Genomic DNA, 19,615 nt, shown 5'->3' with positions numbered 1-19,615 from the left:
GTGCCAACACTGGCACACATCTAAGTATACTTCAATATGAAACTCAGCTGTGCATCAATCACTAATGCTGTGCACAATAACCATACAGTCCATGTCCTTTCATGACAAAGAAAGAAAAAGGAACAATGCTTAGTGGCAGAACCACAAAAGCTGTACAGCTCATCTATTTTGCACTTTGTGCTTAAACCTGAAAGCTAACTCGAATTTTAAAGACTATTCCAAGGTGATGGGTGCTTGAAAATGAAAACCATCAAACTCCACATCTCCCGACTGCTGCATATCTTTCAACATAAAAAATTGAGCATGCTAGAATACAAAAGGACAAAGGTCCTCTCTGAAATCACAGAGCACAAGCTAAAGCAAACACCAGAAGTGACATTCACCCACTCAAGTGTGCTAATAATTCACAGTGCCATAACATGACCACACTAGATGACCTTGTGACCAAAATGTAAGGGTTGCAATGGTTCTTGAAGATAGCACCAGCTCCTGTTAGACGAGGTATGTTTGGACATGGCTATACAAATGCCTATGTTTTTGGCATGTCAAGTGCAACTAATGTGTTTCACAACTGCATCTGAGACGTTCATCAGACACTAACAGAATCTCTCATACCTTAGTTAACATATTAGTACATGTGTCAAGAGAATAGCAGCACAGCGAAGAACATGTACTTACATTAAGTACACATTCTGACATTAAAATCTTTGGTTTCTGGTTCATGGCCTATACGGTGACCACCAGCCCAAACAAAGTTGTAAATACCTAAGATGCTGTTTGTTTCCTAAGTCAGATGATTTCTGAGCATGGTGACATTCAGTGGGCATTTCATCAAGAACCTGACATTTCTTAGAGCCATGCCACAACCTGCTCAAGACAATGTGAATTTGGGATTGGACCAAAGAACACAGTCAATCCCTTCAGGCTATGAAAGAAACGCCATGGGCAGGCACCACAGCAGGGTACTATAAGGAGCAAAGTCACAGAACTGGCTGTTGGCATGAGGCCCACAGGCCCTAAAGCTGTCCTTTTCTAGATGCTAGAGTTCAAAGAGTGAGCACTCAAAGCGACATGGCAGGGCAACCCTTTGGTTGGAAAAGAGTCAACAAATGTCCTACATGGCTATCACCACATCTTCTCTACTTACATTGGTACCAGTTTAAGAGGCTACCAGCCATAAACCATGGTTCTCCTGTTCCAAGCATCATCCTAGAAGCCACCTTCTAGGATTGAGAAGTGGAACCCCCAGCATCAATAAAACTTGTTTCAATGATCTACAACCTAGTGGCCGAATCAGGTGCAACACTGTTCCATGCCAGATATTCAAGGCATTGTCAAAAGCAAAGCATGAGTCCATTGAAAATTATGTTTTCCTCACAACAGCACTCAAGTTGAAACCTCAGCTGCCTTGTCAACAAAGCATTAGAACCTAGAGAGCTGCCTGCCCTGTTCATTACAGTGTATTTTGCCAACCACTCACTAAGTGAGGATCAGTCAGGACATTTACAGCCTCCTTCTGGTGATTGATGATTACACAAACTATACGGATGCCAAGATTGTCCAGACAATCTCAGCCGATGAAGCCATTCCCTAAGGTGACAGGGGCCACCTTTTTGTGTTTTTACTTAATTTATGAGACGGGTTCCAGTTGGTAGGCATTGGTTCTCATTTTTAGGCATCAGACCCTATTTTCTGTCATCAGAAGTTCACCCAGATCAAAAAAGAGACAGGTAGAAAAGGAAGAAAAATTGTACAAGTGAAAGATAGGAAAACAATAGCAAAGGGAGAAAGCAAGGATAAAAAATAACATGCAAAAGTGAGATATAAGACTGGAGATGCAGGGTATTAGAAGCAAGAGGCATAGAAGGAATACAGAAAACCCAGTTGAGGTAATCTTTAATCCTGACATTCAGCAGAAGTGGCTGTAGGCTCCCAAGAAAAATGTTGGGTTCCTACACTTATTGTTTTAAAAATTAGGAACAGTGTATAGGGTTGTAAGTTTGTAGAATTGCTGACGTTCCATGGAATAAACTACTTCACTGCCATACACTGGTGTCCATAAGTAAATAGCAAAGTAGTATGCTTTCTAAATATCACAGGGGCCGTGTGCAGAAATCATAGTCGGCTATCAACAAATTCCTGAAGGAAAATAGGAACATACACCATATGACGATGAGCTGCAACATAGACCCCATGAGCATGAACCGCATTATGACTGACCCTATCCCACCCTAGGTTCTCAATCTTGTGAATTCCAAACAAATGCACACCTTTAACAACAACAGGACCAGTCAAAAGCACAACCCCATGAGTCAAATCTACAAGTTGGTGACTTCGCTTTGGTGTGTGATCACACCTAAGAAGCAAATTACTGATACTCTGAAAACTGCTGGCAGGTGTTGCGTTGGCATGAAAGGGGACACTTGCCACTGCTCAGAGAAATGGAGACTAACTGATTCACAAAGGGCCTCCTCACTCGTGGGGGAGTCTCTGCACTCAGTGTGGAATCTCCACCATGAGAATTCTCATGGTGGTGATCCGCCTCAAATACAGATAGTCAATCAATCAATCCATCAATCAATCAGGGGTTTTAAAGCACACTACTCACCCTTGAGGGTCTCAAGGCGCTGGGTGGCAGGGGCTTTGGGGAATGCGAGCAGCTCCGTAGGTCATTCAGAGAGCGAGGTCTTGTTTCTGAATTGGTCCTCCACAACTGTGGGGCCTCCGCCAGGAGTGCGGAGGCCCTTTGTAAATCAGGCCCAAAGTGTCAGGAAATCTGGCATTTTTCGAAAGGCGCCACAACTATCTTCCCTGCCACTCATTCCCTCCAGCGTGACTCGGGCTATGGGATTTCAAAAACCAGAATGGACAGCCGGATGCCCAATTGCACCAAGTGATGAAGCCTTGGGAAGCATCTCGTATTTTGTGTGAAAAATACATACTTGAGAACTTTTCCATTCTCCCAAGTTTTGAGGGTCTCAGTCCTGATATTGTCCCTGGCCGTGGACAACTTGTGTGGCTGCATCCCATTCGGTGCCAGAGACTAATGGACCACCAGCCCCACTATAGGGCACAGAACCACTTCAAGTCTAATTGTAGGGAAGTGATGTCCATGACGTGCTTGCTCACTCAGTTGCTCCCATCTCCTGCAACTTTCTTCCACCCTCCTCAGGTTCATCCTTGATGAAATCAGCAGTAACAAAAAGAAGTCCACCACCACCAAAATATCAGAGTAGCGATTGATACACATCCGCGTTGCCTCTGTGTCTTTTATTCTGACTACTGCGAATCTCACCATCTTGGGAACACTTCAGAAGACTGAGGTCCTGATTTTGATTCCCACAGAGGGGTAGGACATTATTATCACAACTGATACAATCTGATACACCAGGTTTAGCCTTAAATCAGGTACAATAATTGTCAGCATTTATCTGAGCAGACCATGCTGAATTTGGTACTTTCTGCACCAAAATCTGAATGTTCCAGTCTTTACCGTGAACTTTCTCTGGTATATGTGAACAGGTTTGACCTGCCAGTATGTACCTGCGAACAATTGAGGGGGTAACTACTAAGTATGGTAATCTCAAATCATTTTATAATTGGAATTCGTGCCCATAAATGGGTTTGTGCAGGGGATGGAAATATCCGGCCCACCTGCACTCTGGGTCTAAGGGGCCTCTGTGCCCTTGTGTGAATGGTGGTCTTGGAGCTCTGCATGAGGTTGGAAGAAGTGGTGGAAATCGATCAGAATTCTGCAGAACAGATTTATGTAGCATATATTGGAGTGCAAATGTCTTTCACTCGCCCATCCCTCAAGGTGGCCTCAGCTATTACTGCAAATCTGAATATCCAGTTTTAGAATTATGGATGGGCCCTTCCAATAGAGGCCCCTACCAAAACTAGAGTGTTTTGGCTGCGACTCCGTTTAAAAAAACATAGGTGTGTCGTAATGCCCCCAAAAATGCCAGTTAATGGACAAAGAATATACCAATTAATTATTTATTGAACGTGCACCATCATTTTACGATGGTATATGCCCACCATTTTTCCACACAATACTTGTACATTTTTATTATCACATAATACAAGCTAACAATTTATGTTACAATAGAATATGTCCATTAGCATAAGAAAACAAGCGTACCTTGGTAGTATGCCAGGAAAGACAGTGTCTGCTTGTTAACCCTTGTGTCTCGCCCCTGCCTTTTCTTCCTTTTCCCCGTATCTCTCCTTTCCAGTTTCTTTTTCTTCCTTGTCAAATGTGTCTTGACTTTCCTCTATCTTTCACCTCACTCGTTTCCGTGTTTGTCTCTTTCCTCTGGTGGTCTTTTTTATCCCACTTTTCTGTCAGTTGCATCTTTCTCTTCTCACTTCTCTCTTTCCCTGTCTCCTTCTTTTCTCCCTTTTCCACCTTCTCTGGTTTTCATTTCCCCATTCTATTTCCCTCCTCTCTCACACATCTTTCTTTCGTTCCCTTTTCCTTTCTTAGTTTCCTTCTCCCGGTCCATTGTTCCCACTCCCCTGTCCCTATCTACCTTTTTCTCGCTTATGCCTTATTTCTCTCTGTGATTGTACCAGAGTACAGTGACAGGAGAAGGAGAAGAGACAACTCGCCTTGCCCTGTCAAAAACAATAAAGTAACATTGCAAGTTTGTACTTTCATCTCTGTAGCTGTCACTCTCCCGGATGGTGAAGGCTGGGGCCCTTTGTTATGCCCATGTTGCCTAGGGCAGTGTATGATGAGCGTAGGAGTTAGGGTTGACTTAGTACAGCAAGGAAAAGGCAGCATCTTAATTTTCGTGACTACTTTTTATGGTGATGGCACTGTTAACATATTACTCAATCTTAATACCCTTTCAAGTTCAGTTTTTTTAATGGATATATAGATATATCTATATATATATTATATATATATATATATATATCAATCAATCAATCAAAATTAGCTTTATTCGATTGTTATTACATACAATCATAAAAGCACATTAAAATCACAAACAATTATACAATGCATTGTGAAGTTCAGAATAAAATATTTAAGAAAGATAATAACGATCCAGTGCTACTTTTAAAATTCACTAATTAGATCACCATAGGGTAAACAGACATAATATCGAATTCAAAATATCGACAGGACAGAATATCGAGTTTTTAATATAGAATGGACAGAATATCGAATTGCCAAAATATAGTGGTGAAGAATATCGAAAATCAGGTAAGAAATAAAATATCGATTTAAATAAAATAGAAGTAAGTAATATCGACAGTCGTAATATAGTTGTTAAAAATATCGATTTTTTTTATAGTGTTTTAAGTGTTAGTATATGTGTTAAAAGTATGTATACATTTTGGAATGTATGTTTGAATATTTTTTAAAGTAATGAATTTTATGTTATTTAATTTTTGTGTAATTGAATTCTGTAGCGGGTTGTGGGTTTATAGGGGAATAGGGTGGGAAGTAATTTAATTGTTATTAGGTAATTATTAATTGGTATTGAAAATTAATTGGTTGTTGATTAATTATTAATTGGTAAATAATTTGTATTAATTGGTAATTAATTAGTATTAATTGTTTAATTGATAATTATGTTAATTGTATTAATTGTATTAATTTATTATTTGTAGCGGGTTGTTGGTTTATAGGGGAATATGGTGGGAATTAATTTAATTGTAAATAATTAATTATTGAAATAATTTTTGTATATTGCTAATTAATTTATTCTTAATTATTATTAATTGGTATTAATTTTATTTATTAATTTTTGGCATTGAAAATTAATTGGTTGTTAATTAATTATTAATAGGTTATTAATAAAAAAAATGGTATTTATATTATTACATATTGTGTGATTGGTAATTACTGTTAATATTTTTATTTGGTATTAATAATTTATTTATTTTTAATAAAATATGAAATTATTATTTTCCCTACTATTGCACTCACTGGAGTGGGAATAGTAATTTTTACCCCTACGCTATCCAACGCTTACCCTAGAGTTGCACTCACTGGAGTGGGAATAGTAAATTTTACCCTCCCGCTATCCAACGCTTTCCCTACTGTTGCACTCTCTGGAGTGGGAATAGTAATTTTTACCCCTACGCTATCCAGCGCTTACCCTACAGTTGCACTCACTGGAGTGGGAATAGTAATTTTTACCCCTACACCATCTGACGTTTTCCCTACTGTTGCACTCACTGGAGTGGGAATAGTAAATGTTGCCCTCCCGCTATCCAACGCTTTCCCTACTGTTGCACTCTCTGAAGTGGGAATAGTAATTTTTAGCCCTACTCTATCCAACGCTTTCCCTACTGTTGCACTCTTTGGAGTGGGAATAGTAATTTTTAGCCCTACTCTATCCAACGCTTTCCCTACTGTTGCACTCTTTGGAGTGGGAATAGTAATTTTTACCCCTACGCTATCCAATGCTTTCCCTACTGTTGAAGTCACTGGAGTGGGAATAGTAAATTTTACCCTCCCGCTATCCAACGCTTTCCCTACTGTTGCACTCTCTGGAGTGTGAATATTAATTTTTACCCCTACGCTATCCAATGCTTTCCCTATTATTGCACTGTCTGGAGTGGGAATACTAATTTTTACCCTCCCGCTATCCAACGCTTTCCCTACTGTTGCACTCTCTGGAGTGGAAATAGTAATTTTTACCCTCCCGCTATCCAACGTTTTCCCTACTATTGCACTTACTGGAGTGGTAATAGTAAATTTTTCCCGCCCGCTATCCTACGCAAAAAATATTGCATTTTTTAAATTAATATTACGTTAATATATATGTATTATTATAATTTTTTTACTTACATTAATTATGTATTAATTTTAAAGTAATTTAAGTATTTTTAAGTATGTTTCAGTTAATTATATGTTTTATTTAAATAATTTTACATTAATTTTAAGACATTTAAAATAATTCGATATTGTGACTAACTATATTTTTTACAACGATATTTTGGATTCTATATTTTTGTACTTACCTGTTTGGAGATAGGGCTTCGATATTTTGGCATTCTATATTTTTCCTTCGATATTTTGGCAATTCGATATTCTTCTTCTCGATATTTCGTCAGTGATCCCACCATAGATTTCCTTTGCCAGAGAACCTTCTTTAAGTACATTGATATCCTCCATACATTATGCACATTATCCAGGAACGGCAGATTGATGAACGCCGGACGGCACTGCCAAATCCCCATGGATTTTAAAATTGAGATTATCCAAATTTTTCTTAGTTCCATGTAAAATTTACAAAATAAAAATACATGTATCATAGATTGTTCAGAGAGATTATCGCAGGAGCATACTTGTAATTCCCGGGCCCATTCATTAATTTTAGGGACACTAACAAGTCTATGATAAATCCCCAGCCTAAATTTCGTCAATAAAAACCTATCGTATTCCCCCGGTACAAATTCTAAATACGGTTGGACACTGAAGGTAGTTAAGATTAGCTGGTTATGCTAGACAGACGGCTTGACAATCTCAGGCCGACGTTCTCAGTGTGTCCAGCAACATAAGAGCCTCTTTTTTCAACTGTTTTCTCGAGATCATCTGAATGGTGCTTGGGTCAGTAAAATACTCTAAGTGACCCAACTCGCGCATAAAATCTCTGACTTATTTGATCCATGGAATCTTTAGGGCCCCCTCCAGGTTCATGCTGTCCAATAGAATGTCCCTGTTTAGCTTTGTCTCTTCTTTGGACCAGATTCTATGCCACAATAGAATAGACCATGTTTTAATAAGATCGGTAATATATGGTAACCCCAACTCTGCATGACAAACATATGAGGAGATATTAATTAGTACACTTAAAATATATCTTAAAAAGGAATTTTCCACCACCTGCAATGGAAATGTGTACGTAAAACCCCAAAACCCTGCTCCATACCTGGCCGTGGTTATACATTTTGCTTTGTAGATCTGAATGAGTTCTGCTGATGGTCTCCTACCCAGATTTTTGGCAAAGCTAGCAAGGGTGGTAGTTGATCTTAAAAAAGCAAATTTTTTAGTTAAAACAGTTTGGGCCCATAGGCCGTTGTGATTAAAAAGTATACCAAGATAAGAAAAACTCTTGGCCACCCCCAACTTCTGGCCTTCCACAAACATGTCCCTGCACCTCTGATTACCACGGCCACACCTCATAATACATGTCTATTAACTCTGAGGCCTAGATTACCCATGAACGTGGAAAAGCTGTCTAGCACCCTCTGCAATCCGAATTGCGTATGTGACATCAATACCGCATCATCTGCGTACAAGAGGGCTGGTATGGGGCGACCTGCTACCTGGGGGAAATCTTGGCTGCCTTTAAGCAGCGCCTCACCCAGGCCATTGATATAAAGGTTAAAAAGAAAGGGGGCTAGGACACAACCTTGCCTGACCCCCTTCCTTATTGGCTGTGGGGCTGATCAATCACCGGCCAGGCCAAAACGTACACGCACCCTTGCATTACTATACAGGCGCCTGAGAAAATAAATGATTTTTAGATCAACCCCCGTGAGCTCCAGGATCTCCCACAGCTTGTCGTGCATCACTGAATCAAAGGCGGCAGTGAGATCCACGAACGCTAAAAACAGTTGCCCCTTCTTAGCCCGGGTATATTTCCCCACCAGGATAGCTGGAATTAAACTCTGGTCGGTCGACCCTAAGCCCTTGCGAAAGCCGTATTGAAGGTCGGATAGAACCACATTATCCTCAGCCCACTCACGTAGACGTTCTAAAAGGATTCGACCATATATGTATATGTATGTGTATGTGTGTATGGGTGTGTGTGTGTGTGTGTGTGTGTGTATGTGTGTAAGTGTAAAGACAGTTTCTATAATGTACTATATTCTGAAAGTCCTTTTAATACCCATTGAGTACTGACTGTCAGCCTTGTCTATTCCTATCATATTGTACTTGAGCCGGGGAAATTGAATATGTCAGTTGTGCTAAGTAAACATCTATGCACAAGCTGCTGTCTTGCTCTGTTTGGCTGCGCCCTAAAGATGACGTGTCAACTCATTGAACAGATAGTGTCAGTCCTGCTGGAGGCTACCTGCTATGTAAATTCCATTTTGAAATGTTATCTGCTAAAAACATCTGGCAGCGTTAATGAGTCCTTGAACTTCATCGAATCTCTGCACTGACGTCCCTTGTCAAGTGCCTAGTTCTTCTCTAGTTAGAGTATAAAAAGCTTGGTGGGGTTTACAAATGATCAATGGAATTACTGTTTCTTCCGTGTTGCCAAGTGGATAAGCATAGATCTGTGTCCTGCACGCCCCAATCCATCATGGATGCCAATTTAATCGGATGCCTATAGATTTCTGTCTCAGTATTCCAGTCTCCATGCATGTATGCTGCCTGTTCAAGTTGGGACTAAAAGTTCATTTTCCAAACCTTGTGTCTCAATTCCTAATGTCCAGACATACATTGTGAAGGTCAAAGATATCTCAGCTCAACAGAAAATCAATAGCCCTCTTGTGGTGAGTTGACTGTTTAGAGTTTATTCCGTTATTATAGCCTTATAACCCGCCGTAGCGGGCTATACCGGCTATTAAAGGCCCGCTGCAGCGTTAAAGGCCCGAGCCGAAGGCGAGGGACTTTAACAAAGCAGCGGGACTTTAATTGCCGGTATAGCCCTGCTACGAAGGGATATAAGGCTATTAGAACATTCTGCCACTACAGGGCAGAATGTTCAAACAAATAAAATAAAGCCTTCAGGGAGCGCGAGGGGATTGAAATCCTCTCAGGCTCCCTGAAGCCTTTGTTCACAGCCAGAGCTGTGAACAAAGAAACATTGGAATGTTGGAGCTCCGGGCTTATACCAGCCGTTATAAGCCCGGAGCACTCCATTGTTTTCAATGGAGTTACCAACATTCCAATGTTCTAATTTAGCCTTATAGCCCGCCGTAGCGGGCTATACCGGCTGTTAAAGGCCCGCTGCAGCGTTAAAGGCCCGAGCCGAAGGCGAGGGACTTTAACAAAGCAGAGGGACTTTAAAAGCCGGTATAGCCCTGCTACGAAGGGCTATAAGGCTATTAGAACATTCTGCCACTAGAGGGCAGAATGTTGTAACAAAACAAAGCCTTCAGGGAGCGCGAGGGGATTGAAATCCCCTCAGGCTCCCTGAAGTCTTTGTTCACAGCCAGAGCTGTGAACAGACACATTGGAATGTTGGCGCTCCGGGCTTATACCAGCCATTATAAGCCCGGAGCACTCCATTGTTTTCAATGGAGCTGCCAACATTCCAATGTTCTAATGAGACTTCATGCAAACATGGCTGCTAACTTTTATCTTCAATCTCGTGTGGCCATCGAGGTAACACGAGGGCTGCTTCCTCCAAACAAGCTTCCACTGGCAGAGTGTCATCAGACAACCCTAGGAAAAAAGTCTGCACGGAATCGTATGTTAGTCAACATTTACATTATAGCCTTGCTGTCACCATCATAAGCACATATCATAGTCTAGGAGGCAAAGCCTCAGTGAGTGCGTTTGCAAATACATAGTGGGCTCAATAGGAAGATGGAAATGTGTCTCAGAGGTGGCCCACAAAGGAGAAAGGCAAAGCATACAGCCCTGGTGGCTTGAAACAACTCCAATATTGGTGATACAAACTGAAATATACACATTGATGTTCTCAAGAAACACTGCTAATCAATATTAAGTCAATGAACTAAATGATATGTTTCTACTCATGCATATATTGGCAATCTTTCATGAAGACAATCAAGGATCCAACAGTTTGCTGTTGTGATTTGCACTTTACACTATTTTGACTGCAGAAGGTTAGGTGCTGGTCAAGTGAAGGTTCCACTGTTAGTGTTTTGTCCTTCTATTTTGACTGCATGTCTATGAGATGTGATTTGAGTTCACTCTTCATTTTCCATTGGAAAGGTCAACTTCACACAGACTTCTCATCCACCTAAGCAACTCTCATGCCCAAAGTTTTAAGTGATCCTGTGGTCTGGTACCAACCACAAAGATCACCAGTGACCACACACACACACACACACACACACATATTCACATAAATGCTAAGTCACCAATGCAATTCACAGACTCCGCTATGAAATTACCATGGGGTGATTACAGACCCATCTGGTTTTAGAAGAAGTGCTACTTACCACATCAATGAGTTGAGCGATGGAGAGCCCGAAGCGGACCAGGACCACGTCTGTGGTGTTGGCGACGGGCCGGGACCACTTGTTGTATCCAAAGAAGAGCTTCTTGAGGAGCCTCTCCTCCGCGTGGGCGCGCAACTGTACGTCACAGCAGGCTGGAGAGTTACAGAAACGAGTGCATTACTTAGCAAGCAACAACTGGGAGGTTTTACCTCACTACAAAATCAGACCTAGATCCTACTCTCAGCACCATGACTACACTTAGGGAGTACCCCTGGGTGAGTGAGGGTACAAGTCCTAAGGAAAGCATCTTCCAACAGACAACTTTCTTCTCCCCCCCCTTTATTTTTAATAGTTCCAATGCATACATCCGAAAGACGTTTAGGGAATAAATTTCCTGTGTCCATATCACATCATACAATATGTTTATTAGGTAATGGTACAAAAGGGATGGACATCGGCCAACACTCTGCACTTAGGGTACAAGGAATGTGTGTATGTTAGGCCTGTGTCTCCTCGTTAGACCATATGTTCTCGAAGAATGTGCCCACCTCCTACAACAGCATAGTCAATAAGTAAAGCAAACACAACATGACCGGCAGAAGTATTTTAAATGTGATATATTTTAGACTAAATACATTATACATTTTCAGAAATCTGTATTCTGAAAAAGGAATGTTGTCCGTCGTAGAAGTTTATTATATTATCAGATAATTAAATATGTGGATCACAAAAGATATTTAGTTACACAAGGGAAGGTGCAGAAAAAACGCATTTCATTGGAACTGAAATGCGTAAAGAAAAGCAAGCAGAAATACGTCAAAACTCTGAACCGGATGGATGGATTGATGGATGGATAGTGATGGATGGATGGATAGTGATGGATGGATGGGTTTGGATGGATGGATTTGGATGGAATTGGAAAGATGGATGGATGGATGTGGATGGATGTGGATGATGTGGATGGATGGATGGATGTGGATGGATGTGGATGATGTGGATGGATGGATGGATGGATGGATGGATGGATGGATGTGGATGAATGTGGATGGATGGGTTGATGTGGATGGATGGGTGGATGGATGGGTTTGGGATGATGGATGTGGATGGATGAATGGACGGATGGATTTGGATGGATGGATTTGGATGGATGGATGGATGGATGTGGATGGATAGATTTGGATGGATGGATGGATGGATGGATGCGGATGGATGGATTGATAGATTTGGATGGATGGATGGATAGATGGATGTGGATAGATGGATGGATGGATGGATTTGGATGGATGGATGGATGTGGATGGATGGGTTTGGATGGAAGGATGGATTTAGATGGATGGATGGCTAAATGCGGATGGATGGATGGATTTGGATAGATGGATGGATTTGGATGGATGGATGATTGTAATGGATGGATGGATGGGTTTGGGTGGATTCATGGATGACTGGATGGATGGATGGATGGGTTTGGATGGATGGATGGGTTTGGATGGATGGATGGGTTTGGATGGATGGATGGGGTTGGATGGATGGATGGATGAATGAATGGATGGATGTACGATGTGTATATAGAGCACTACATGTAAGATTTCTGCAGACTCTGTTGTGAGTATTTCTTGTAACTGCAAATTCCTTACATGAGATAAACGGGATGGGACTGGTCATAAGTATTTCTGACGAACACAGCAGTCTTGCATTCTGAGGAAATATATATTTTTATTTAGATAGAAGTTTATTTTGAATGTGTTGTTGTACTTTGAGCCTGCGAGGAGGTGCCTCACCTCAGAGATCCGTGCACATCTTCTGAGCCGAATAACATTTCTGACTCTTGAAGTAGAGGGAGTTGTGATCGAACCTCGACCGGAATCTCATGCGTGGGGCAGTTGTATAAGAGGATTTTAAGTGCATGGCGGGGCTGTCTCGTTTTTCTTGGATCTTAAATAATTCCGAGGCTAGTAATGTGGTGTAACTGCTCGGACCCTTTGCAACAAGGTTTTCTTTCTCAATCAAGGTGACAAGTTGTCTCGTGCCTACAGGGAAACACCGTTCCACTGGGAGATTTCATCCTGGTTAGCAACAATTGATATTTTTTTTTTGCAAATGATACTTCAGATTTGAAGACGTCCGTGATTTTAGCAAAACAGGCATGATTATTAGCTACAAAGGGGATTCTTCCTACTGGTTGTATTTCAAAAGGTGTTACTCTCTGAAAGGCGCATCCTTGTTTTTATACGGCCAATATTTACATTTGTTTTTTCTAATTTCATAATAAAAACTCAATGCATATTCTTTCTAAGATCTTTCCTCTTTCACCCCAGTAGGTTTTTAGGTCTCACCAAAACAGCAAATGTACTGTCTGCTGTGAGACATATTATTAGTTAGATTGGGCTTACAGCCCCCACATTGCTTACTATTGGTTGGCCATATTGTCACTCTCATTCACTTCCTTCTCATTCGACAGTTTATGTGGATTTTACTTCCTCATTTGTTGTTTCTCCTTGCCTGAAGCATAGGGCTATTAATTGTGCCCTTCTACTGCCCTTTTTCAAGCACTTCCTTTTTTCTTTTGCGTTAAGTACTCTACAAGAGTGCAAGTGTTTTTGAGCTGTCTCAAATGTGTACTTCGTGTTCATCTATCTCTCCTGTGTGTTTCCCACCTCTTCCCCTCCTTCCCTCAGTTACTCCACCCACCTTCCGTTGCTGTTCTTGCTTCCCCTTCCCCACTCCATTTTCCATTTGCTTCCGCGTTCCCACCCACCCACCCTTTGTTTTCTGTTTCCTTCGCTATACCACCTATCCATCCTCCATTTTCCATGTGCCTCCCCATTCCAGCATGCCCACCCTCCGTTGTCTGTGTGCTTCCCGCCTGCCCACACTCTCTTATCATTGTGCTTCCCCAATGCAACACGTTTGCACCATAGCATTTTTTTAGATTACTTTCAGCCATGCTGCTTAACAGCCACACTCGAAATCACTGCCAAAGCCAATAGTTGGGTCCTATTGGCTTCAACAATGCTTGTTCTCTATTTCGCTTCTATTTGCCAAGATCTCTGCTTCATTATTTTTTGCCTCTGCGGTATACTGTGGCTTCTTTTTTTAACCATATGTTGTACCAGTTCAATATAGGTGTTCCAAGGGAGTTCAGAAGTGCTTAGATGGTGTGTACGCATTAGGGGGGAAATATGCAAATCTTTTAAGTAATGGGCCATAGTGGCTTGAGTTTTTTAAAATTTGGATCTATAAAATCGATACTATCATGGGGCCCTTTCCTGGATATCTGACCAGCAGTAATAAAAAGAAAAAAAATGTCAACATGATCAGGTCATAGAGGAAGTCCAAACATCCATTTTCTGGGGTGATATTGTTGAAAACAATCGGATCCAAAACACAACCTCTATTGTGCGTTGACCGTCCAACTCATTATAGAAGCTTTAATTGAACAAAGCTCTGTACAACCAAAACAAACATGTACATTGAATACATGTGGTCTTTGGAATGCCAAGTTCAGAATTGCTGTCCATAAAAAAAGGTAGAGATGGGCATGTTTGGACACCAATAATAGGAAGATTAAAATTCCCTATCAGCAGATTTGCCTCTTAGCAAACATTAGTAGGTAGAGTAATGTGGCCAAGCAACTGAGGCATTGATTGTGCATGTAATGATTGAGAGAGGGTTCAAGTAGTATGTTGGCAGTGCCAGCTTTAGAGCACGTTTGTCATTAATTAGGCATTTGAGCTTCATGTACTAAGCAACTCTCAGATTTACACATTTATTAGCGGAAACTGTTCTCATATTGGCCTGCACTTCTGGACTTTCCAAACAAGGTTATCAAGACAGGCAACAGAATTAAAAACTGTCTAATCTTAGTAAAAATTAAAGAACAAAAAGTGCATGTCTTTGACAAGGAAGAACAGTCTGACTTGAAAACAATTGAGAACAAACTTGTTCAGTAAAAGAAGTAAAGATTGACAAAGGAGTGAAATGGATTGTCTAGGGTTTTTATTCTCTTAACCCAATAATCTCTATTGACTCTATGTGTTCCCATTATGGTTATTATGGTTACATTATCCCCTCACATTGTCTGTTAAATTCATATACAGGTTTATACATTCCACTCACAGTATCCACAGACTCCTCATACGTTAAGCACTTTCTCAATTTATGTCACTAATTCATGTTATCCATTCCTTCTCTCAGGTAGATTCTTCCACAGAGTGCAGGCCTCTCTAGCCTTTGACTATACCAGTGAATCATACCTACAAGTACCCGCCTCCATCCTTCTGAGACTCCAGCGCATTCAAAGCACAGCTACCAAATAGCTCCGACTCCTCCACATACCTCTTTGAACGTACTCTGCATCGCCCAACAGGCTATCCAAAATGAAGAGCTGATACCCATGCATCAGTCTCCAGGCACATCATCCAAGAAAGACTGTCAGACCAAGACTGGTCCTTGACTCTGAGCCTTCCAGAGCTCTGAAATCCCCACACAGCAAGTATAAGAACCCTTTTCAACCTCCTCGAGTTCCGAAAAGCTGTAAAGACTTGTCTGTTCTGAACCATTAGCTTCCACCACCCAACCTAGATCATCCCACAAAAGAGGCCCCACTTGTTAGGAGACACTGAAAGCCTTCACCCACAAGTTGACACTGGGTGCCTTTCAGAGTCACTGCTATGTCAAAGCCCAAGACCAAAGCTGAAGCAACACTCAAGCACATCATCTATAACTTCCCAAAAAGATCATACTATAAGCATATTGTTGGAAATTACCACCTTTCGGGCCTTATGTAGGGGGCTGGCATTTACCACTTCATAAATACCGAATCATACCGATTCGGTATTTATGAAGTGGTAAATGCAATGTAGGTAATGAGTCGGTAAATATTACCGAATCGGAAAAATTTGGTAATTACCGAATCGGTATTTACCGATTCGGCAATGAGGCATACCTTCCCATTGATGGGAAGGTATGCCTCATTACCGAATCGGTAAATACCGATTCGGTAATGGGGGAGCACATGCAAGGGTGGCAGGGTGTCACATTGACACCCTGTTGCACCCCTGATTCGGCCATGTGTGCACATGTGGCGCACATACATGCCCTAAGGGCATGTATGTCTGCCACATTGCACACTTAAACGTGCACAAAAATGCTTTTTTTCACCTATTCGTCATTTACCACCAACCTTTAGTTGGTGGTAAATAACGAATCCCCACACCCACCACACACTCCCCCTACATCTCATTCCATGATTCGGTATTTACCGAATCGGTAATATTACCGATTCGGTAATTTTACCGATTCTACCGAATCATGAAATTCTCCCCCTACATCTCAAAAGCCAAAATACCGGTCGGTAACGGTATAATTACCGAAAATCGGCCGTTACCGACCGGTATTTGGCTTCCTACATGAGGCCCTTCATGTGGTACTCTTAAAAGTTTTGCCTTTGGTGGTTTTGTTTTTATTTTTTAGGAAATATTTCTATTAAAAAATTGCTCAGTGTACAACAATACATGTCAAATAGGAATTACAAATCGTGGGTCAATTGTGGGTGTCGGAGGCTACATCAGCTGTGGCGGTGACGAGTACCGTGTAAAATACAGAAATCATACATTGTCGTGAGCACTCATTCCTACCCCACGCAGATTCATCAAGAAGTGTTTCCCAAACCACCTATTCCCCAGCCACACCCCCATCAAGTCTTTAGTGGTTTTTTTCACCTTAAAACTCGGTGCACTTCACCCCTGCTAATCAGAGATAAAGTGCATGCGTGCCCCATTTAAATATAATGAGATTGGTATACACTTGATTGCCACATTTAACATACCTATAGGTCACTGGTATATGGTACAAGTGTACCCATAAAGGTAGGGTGCATGGTATTTAAAGGTAGGACAAGTACATTTTTAATGTTCCACATATCCTTAAAGTGACTAGCCCTTCAAACCTATCTATTTTCACTTTAGCAGGGTTGGCCGGTCCATAAGAAAGCACTGGGAAGCATTATTGAATATGTATACTGTATCTCGGGAATGGGACCAGCTAGAAAAATAATTAAACAAGTATTGTAATAGTTATCAAAACTCCAGTTCATTGATGAATTTAGATTTTTTTCCTATGGAAAAGTAACTTTTAGAAGGTTACATTTTCCCTGCTAAAAGTACCTAGAAAGCTAAATCAGCATCTTTCTCTCCAGCTTTTGCCAGCCAGTAATTAGCACTTGAATAGGTCTGAATAAGGTATGAACTTGCTCCGATGACCAGAATAAAAGGCCTTGGGTGTGGGAAAATGTTGTTGTGCCCTTGACAGAATGGCCTGTGTCAAATTCAAAGAGGCTTAGCTAGTCACAAGCAGATGTAATGAACACCCAGGCTTGCATCCTTCTTTTGTCCCTCCAGTCATAACAATGGGCATCTTGTTGACATCACAGTTTTGTGTCCTGCTGAAAAGGACTGCCTGACAGGTCTGTTGGTATTTTTCATATGACATTTGTGGTGCAGTTCGAAGGAATGAAACAGAATGCTAAAACAATTTGTGTGTATCTACTGTCTGGTTGCTGAAATCTCAGCTTTGTTCTACCAGACTTCTGTCTCTGAGTTTATTGGATGTACAGGGATTGCCTAAAACTGCATTTTAGTGTTAAATATGGGAGGACACTTGTATTACCAAAGTGAACACCCCACAAACAACACACACACACACACCCACACACACATGCACACACACACATAGCACTTAGAGCCCAAGTGTTTGACCTGTCAGCCTTAGGATTGGCTTCCCCCAAATGTTTTGCCTTAACCCCCCCTTAATTTGCTGGATTTGTTTTTGTTGGACTTAGGTCTCCATGCACTTTACCACTGCTAACCAGTGCTAAAGCATTCACTCCCAGAAACATGGTAAAATAGACTTACACCTGATTGGCATGTTTAATTTAGCTACTAGGCCCTAATAAAGTTGTATATCATACACTCAGGGCCTGTAAATTAAATGCTACTACTGGACCTGCAGCACTTATTATGCCACCCACTTAAGTAGTCCTGTAAAACGTACCCAAGGTCTGCCAAAACAGCCTGTCTGAAGTTTTAAACTACTAATTTGACTTGGCAAAATAACCCATTTGCCAAGCCTAAAATCCTTTTTAAGTTCATATAAGCCGCCCCTAACGTAGGCTCTAAACAGCCCATATGGTAGGGTGCATTGCAATTAAAAGTATGACATGTACTTTTAAGTTTTACATGTCTTGGTAGAGAAACAAATTACAATTGTGTGTTTCACTACTGTGAGTCCTATGACTCCCATGGGATAGCATTGGGTTAATTTATTACATTTAAAAAGTGATAACTTTTGATTGGGTGCAGGTAGGAAAGTCAAGTTTGGTGTCTGATGAATTGTAATTTTAAATCGTCTTTAATGGTAATGGTAAAGTTGGAATTTGAGTCACAATTCTGAAAATGCCACTTTTAGAAAGTTTACATTTTCTTGTCCTAACCATTTGGTGACTAGAGCCTGTTCCTGGGTCACATGATTAGGTGCAGGTGGCAGTGGGCCTCTGTGTATTTCTCCCAGATAGCATCACAATACAGGTCCTGGGTGTTGGCAGTTGGGGCAATCTCTGACTTGATAGGGGGTTGGAGCTGTTACCTATCTCATTTCCACTTCGAAAACACTGGCTCAGCTAACACGCAAAATACTTTTGTGCCCTAAGACAGACTAGGACCATGGCAGAGAGGAAGGAAATTGCAGACACCTCACTAGGGGAAAATGTCAGAAACTTTACCCACTTCAAAGTGGGCACCAGGTATAACTATTGCATACTTAGCCACACTCCTCAGTTCACTTGTGGACCTTACGGAAGGCCCAGAAATAGGACTGCAGTGCTGCCCTGCTGCTCTGCCACCCTCCGTTCCTGTTGCTCTGCTACCTGCTGCCTGAGTAGGAGGGACTGGACCTGCACCTTGAGCCTTGGACCACTCCATGGGCTAGTTAGCTGGCCTACTGGTCAGCACCGCAGGGACATAAAATACTCCACCCATCTTGAATGTAGCACCTGGACTATGCCTGTTGTAAGTCCTGATATCCCAAGTGGTGCCTCCCAGTCCTAGGTCTTTGGAAGTTGGATTAATGGTGCCCTGCAAGCTCAGCTGTGATCACCCTCAGAACCGACTTAGAGTGATGCAACTCCACACAAACTTTACCTCGCAGTCCTTGCAGCTCCTCAAAGAAACCAATGCAGCATGACACACTCAATGCAGGACTCCGCATCCCTCATCTGAACCGACTTTGCATGATGCATTTGTACGCAGATCCTCACATCACACCTTGGAACCACCTATGTGAGGCCCAATGCCCTGCTTAAAGGACATAAGTTACAATTCTCATTGGGCCTAACCTGGTCCCTGTATCCAGCCCACAGTCCATCATTGTTGGCCTAAACTTGTGACTTTGTGCCAGTCTGGCGTGACCAGATAACCATCATTGGCTCTTTTGTGCTTTTCAGCACTAT

General features: G+C 41.5%; 1 protein-coding gene across 1 annotated transcript in view; it reads right to left on the bottom strand.

Annotated features, from left to right (window-relative positions):
• CHRNA4 (cholinergic receptor nicotinic alpha 4 subunit) overlaps window positions 1–19,615 on the bottom strand; it is a 254,927-nt gene that overhangs the window by 194,178 nt on the left and 41,134 nt on the right. Inside the window, exon 2 of the mRNA XM_085619697.1 lies at window positions 11,113–11,264. Within this exon, the coding sequence (XP_085475823.1) occupies window positions 11,113–11,264 (152 nt within the window). The remainder of the gene's footprint in view (window positions 1–11,112; window positions 11,265–19,615) is intronic.

The sequence above is a fragment of the Triturus cristatus genome, chromosome 7 (assembly GCF_964204655.1).
Source record: "Triturus cristatus chromosome 7, aTriCri1.1, whole genome shotgun sequence".
Classification (NCBI taxonomy): Eukaryota; Metazoa; Chordata; class Amphibia; order Caudata; family Salamandridae; genus Triturus; species Triturus cristatus.
This window is presented reverse-complemented; position numbering and strand designations above follow the sequence as displayed.